The sequence below is a fragment of the Episyrphus balteatus genome, chromosome 3 (assembly GCF_945859705.1).
Source record: "Episyrphus balteatus chromosome 3, idEpiBalt1.1, whole genome shotgun sequence".
In the NCBI taxonomy this organism is placed as follows: Eukaryota; Metazoa; Arthropoda; class Insecta; order Diptera; family Syrphidae; genus Episyrphus; species Episyrphus balteatus.
In genome coordinates, this window is record NC_079136.1 from 90,582,869 (window position 1) to 90,587,538 (window position 4,670).

A 4,670-nucleotide genomic window follows, 5' to 3' on the forward strand; every position below is an offset into this window, starting at 1 on the left:
TTCTATAAGTTTTAGACTTGTAGTTTTGTTTTTAGAGAATTTTGAATTTTGCAAGTTTTGATGTGTTTAGATGCTCGGTTAACGAGATATGACGATTTAAACATTTTTTAAAGTGATTTTCTCCAAACGTGAATTTTTCAACTCCAATTGAATTGTATGCGAAGGATATCGACTCACAGAGCACAAAAATGTATTTTCTATAGGTTTTGGACTTGTAGTTTTGTTTTTAGAGAATTTTGAATTTTGCAAAGTTTTGATGTGTTTAGACGCTCGGTTAACGAGATATGACGATTTAAACATTTTTAAAAGTGATTTTCTCCAAACGTGAATTTTTCAACTCCAATTGAATTGTATGCGAAGGATATCGACTCACAGAGCACAAAAATGTATTTTCTATAAGTTTTGGACTTGTAGTTTTGTTTTTAGAGAATTGTGAATTTTGCAAGTTTTGATGTGTTTAGACGCTCGGTTAACGAGATATGACGATTTAAACATTTTTAAAAGTGATTTTCTCCAAACGTGAATTTTTCAACTCCAATTGAATTGTATGCGAAGGATATCGACTCACAGAGCACAAAAATGTATTTTCTATAAGTTTTGGACTTGTAGTTTTGTTTTTAGAGAATTTTGAATTTTGCAAAGTTTTGATGTGTTTAGACGCTCGGTTAACGAGATATGACGATTTAAACATTTTTAAAAGTGATTTTCTCCAAACGTGAATTTTTCAACTCCAATTGAATTGTATGCGAAGGATATCGACTCACAGAGCACAAAAATGTATTTTCTATAAGTTTTGGACTTGTAGTTTTGTTTTTAGAGAATTTTGAATTTTGCAAAGTTTTGATGTGTTTAGATGCTCGGTTAACGAGATATGACGATTTAAACATTTTTAAAAGTTATTTTCTCCAAACGTGAATTTTTCAACTCCAATTGAATTGTATGCGAAGGATATCGACTCACAGAGCACAAAAATGTATTTTCTATAAGTTTTGGACTTGTAGTTTTGTTTTTAGAGAATTTTGAATTTTGCAAGTTTTGATGTGTTTAGACGCTCGGTTAACGAGATATGACGATTTAAACATTTTTAAAAGTGATTTTCTCCAAACGTGAATTTTTCAACTCCAATTGAATTGTATGCGAAGGATATCGACTCACAGAGCACAAAAATGTATTTTCTATAAGTTTTGGACTTGTAGTTTTGTTTTTAGAGAATTTTGAATTTTGCAAGTTTTGATGTGTTTAGACGCTCGGTTAACGAGATATGACGATTTAAACATTTTTAAAAGTGATTTTCTCCAAACGTGAATTTTTCAACTCCAATTGAATTGTATGCGAAGGATATCGACTCACAGAGCACAAAAATGTATTTTCTATAAGTTTTGGACTTGTAGTTTTGTTTTTAGAGAATTTTGAATTTTGCAAGTTTTGATGTGTTCAGACGCTCGGTTAACGAGATATGACGATTTAAACATTTTTAAAAGTGATTTTCTCCAAACGTGAATTTTTCAACTCCAATTGAATTGTATGCGAAGGATATCGACTCACAGAGCACAAAAATGTATTTTCTATAAGTTTTGGAGTTGTAGTTTTGTTTTTAGAGAATTTTGAATTTTGCAAAGTTTTGATGTGTTTAGACGCTCGGTTAACGAGATATGACGATTTAAACATTTTTAAAAGTGATTTTCTCCAAACGTGAATTTTTCAACTCCAATTGAATTGTATGCGAAGGATATCGACTCACAGAGCACAAAAATGTATTTTCTATAAGTTTTGGACTTGTAGTTTTGTTTTTAGAGAATTTTGAATTTTGCAAAGTTATGATGTGTTTAGACGCTCGGTTAACGAGATATGACGATTTAAAAATGTTTAAAAGTGATTTTCTCCAAACGTGAATTTTTCAACTCCAATTGAATTGTATGCGAAGGATATCGACTCACAGAGCACAAAAATGTATTTTCTATAAGTTTTGGAAGTAGTATAAATAGGTAACTCCCAAGCCACTTTGGCACCAAACTTGGCATCGGCACGGCACGGCACCGCACTTCCCAATTGGGATGCATGCCAAGTTTCCCGTTTGATTCTAATTGGGAATAATTGTCACTGGTTGGATTTCTAGCACCATTTGTATTTTAATTGGAATATTGGTTGTGGGATTAGGTTTCCATTGATAAATTGGTTGTGGGATACACTTTTCTAGTTGGATTTCTTTGGGTTCTGCTTGGTACCGGTCGTATTTCTAGTTCAAAAATTAAATTCTTGTTGGAATCGTGCTGATTTGGTTGGGTAGCTCCGACTCCATCCAATTCAAAATCTATGTCACTCCCAGGCCACCCAATACAAAATTGATGTGTGCACCAAACTTGGCACCAGCACGGCACCCAATACATATTTAGTTGGGTAATTTCTGACACAACATTGGCACCTGCACGGCATGCAATATAAAATTGATGTGTGCATTCGCTAAATATATTCTTATTAGGATGTTCATATGCTTAGGATCAAAAAGAAACTAGCATTCCAAAATACTTACTTCTGTTGGTTGTGCTGGTTAGAATTGTGTACAATGCAAGAGAATGACAGAACAGTTTGATTAAAAGACATATTTTGTTGTTTTTTTTTACGATATTTATTTATATTTTAGAATTTGAATACTTTATTACATTGTTCTAATAAAAACCTTAAGCATAAATGACCACAAATAAACGTATCAAAATTTTGTTCGGTTATATAATTATAGTTTATTTTTTTACCAAGATAGCTTATTAATTCTGAGGGTGGTCTTAAATTTCCAAAACTATCAAAATACTTAACAGTATTATTTTTTTTATTTCTTATATATGCTACCCAATGAGTTCCCAAGCCACTTTCACTATCCAGATTTATAACACCACACTCTTTTAATGTTGGTACTTTTGGTAAAGAGTTACGCATAAAAACTCCTCTAAAATGCTTCAAGTGTTTCTTTCCAAACTGATGAATATCAAAATTGCTTAAAGGTTTGTTAGGTAGCAACTCAATTAGTTTTTTGTGTTTGTTGAGTTCAAAAAAAGTCCAAGACCATTTTTATATGGTTTTAAGAACAGTCCATTTCCTTGGATAGCAACTGACTCCATAGTCTTATTATGACGCTTGTTTTCTTCAAACTGTCTTTTAGCAGCTCGTACATCATTGAGCGCTTTTACAACGCCAGCTGCTCCACCTGTTAGTGATCCCACAGCAGATAAACCAGCTAGAATAGGAGCTAGAAGTGGTAGAAAACCACCACTTTTTGGAAGTGGAATTATTCTTGGTGTTTGAATTTGTTTTTTCTTATTTTTAATAACATGTTTTGCAGCCTTCACAGCAATATTAGCAATAGATGTTGTTCCACAACAATTTATATTGTTTTTAATAGCATTTTTTGCTTCGCTTATAGCCTTTTTAAACATGTTCTGTTTGCAAACCTTTTTTGATTTTGTCTTTTTAGTTCTTTTAATAGCGTTTTTGGTCTTGCAGTTGCCCATTCCAAATTTAGTTTTAGCTTTCATCATGTTGGTTACTAGGAGTCCACTTAACTTTTCAGAGGTTGATGAGTCGTTTGCTTTAAATCTTTTCCACGCTTGCTCGGTTAGAATTTTATCAGCAATGTGTCGGTCTGAGAGAAAGCTACTTTTTGAGTATGCAATGTCATGAAGACGACAAGCCTCATCCAGTTGGTTGATTCCTTTATCTCCTCTTCGTAGACGTTCCTCCAATTTCGTTCCAGGTCCACAATAATTATATGAAGGAATATGTAGTTCAAATGGTAGCTTATCTATAACTTTATTCAAAAGCCCTTCTCCTTCAAATGATTTTCTTTTTTTATTACACTGATTCTGAGTGTTATGTTCAATCATAGTATGATTAACACACCTTCTTAGTTGAAGGTTGAAACATTTATGATTACAAGTGTATAAAAACAAAATGTTTTATTAAAAAAGATCTTAGTCGTCATTATGCGTTTTGTAAAGCAGTCAGATGTCATAAAAGTAAGGAATTTTGATTCCAATGTAAAAATTAAGAAAAAACATGGAAACTTATTTCCAAACAGTATTCGAGGAATTATCGTTGGACCATCAAACTGCGGAAAAACAAATGTAATGCTTAGCATCCTTCTTGACCCCAATGGTTTAAAATTTGAAAATATCTATATTTATTCCAAATCCTTACACCAACCAAAATATCAATATCTTAAAAAACTTATTACATCTATCAAAGGAATGGAATACAACGAATTTTCAAACAATTGTGAAATAATGCCTCCTTCAGACGCTAAAAACAATTCAATATTTTTATTCGATGATGTCGCTTGCCAGAAACAAAATAATATTAGAGACTATTTTTGTATGGGTCGTCACAATGGAGTTGATAGTTTTTACTTATGTCAGTCCTATACTCATATACCAAAACATCTAATTAGAGACAACGCTAATTTCATTATTCTTTTCAAACAAGACGAATTGAACTTGAAGCATGTTTACAAGGATCATATTAACTCTGATATGACATTTAATCAATTCAAAGAGCTATGTTCACATTGTTGGACTGACAATTTTGGATTCCTGGTAATAGACAAGGAGAACAGTATTGAAAAAGGTCGCTACAAAAACAGTTTCAATAAAATTGCTATACTATAAATATACATATTTCAT

General features: G+C 32.1%; 1 protein-coding gene across 1 annotated transcript; it reads right to left on the reverse strand.

Moving 5' to 3' along the window:
• Positions 1 to 2,698: 2,698 nt before the first annotated feature.
• Positions 2,699 to 4,391, reverse strand: LOC129916392 (uncharacterized). Its single transcript, XM_055996293.1, has one exon. It carries the CDS (start codon positions 3,873 to 3,875, stop codon positions 3,018 to 3,020), a length of 858 nt encoding a protein of 285 aa, XP_055852268.1. The 5' UTR covers positions 3,876 to 4,391; the 3' UTR covers positions 2,699 to 3,017.
• Positions 4,392 to 4,670: the final 279 nt, after the last annotated feature.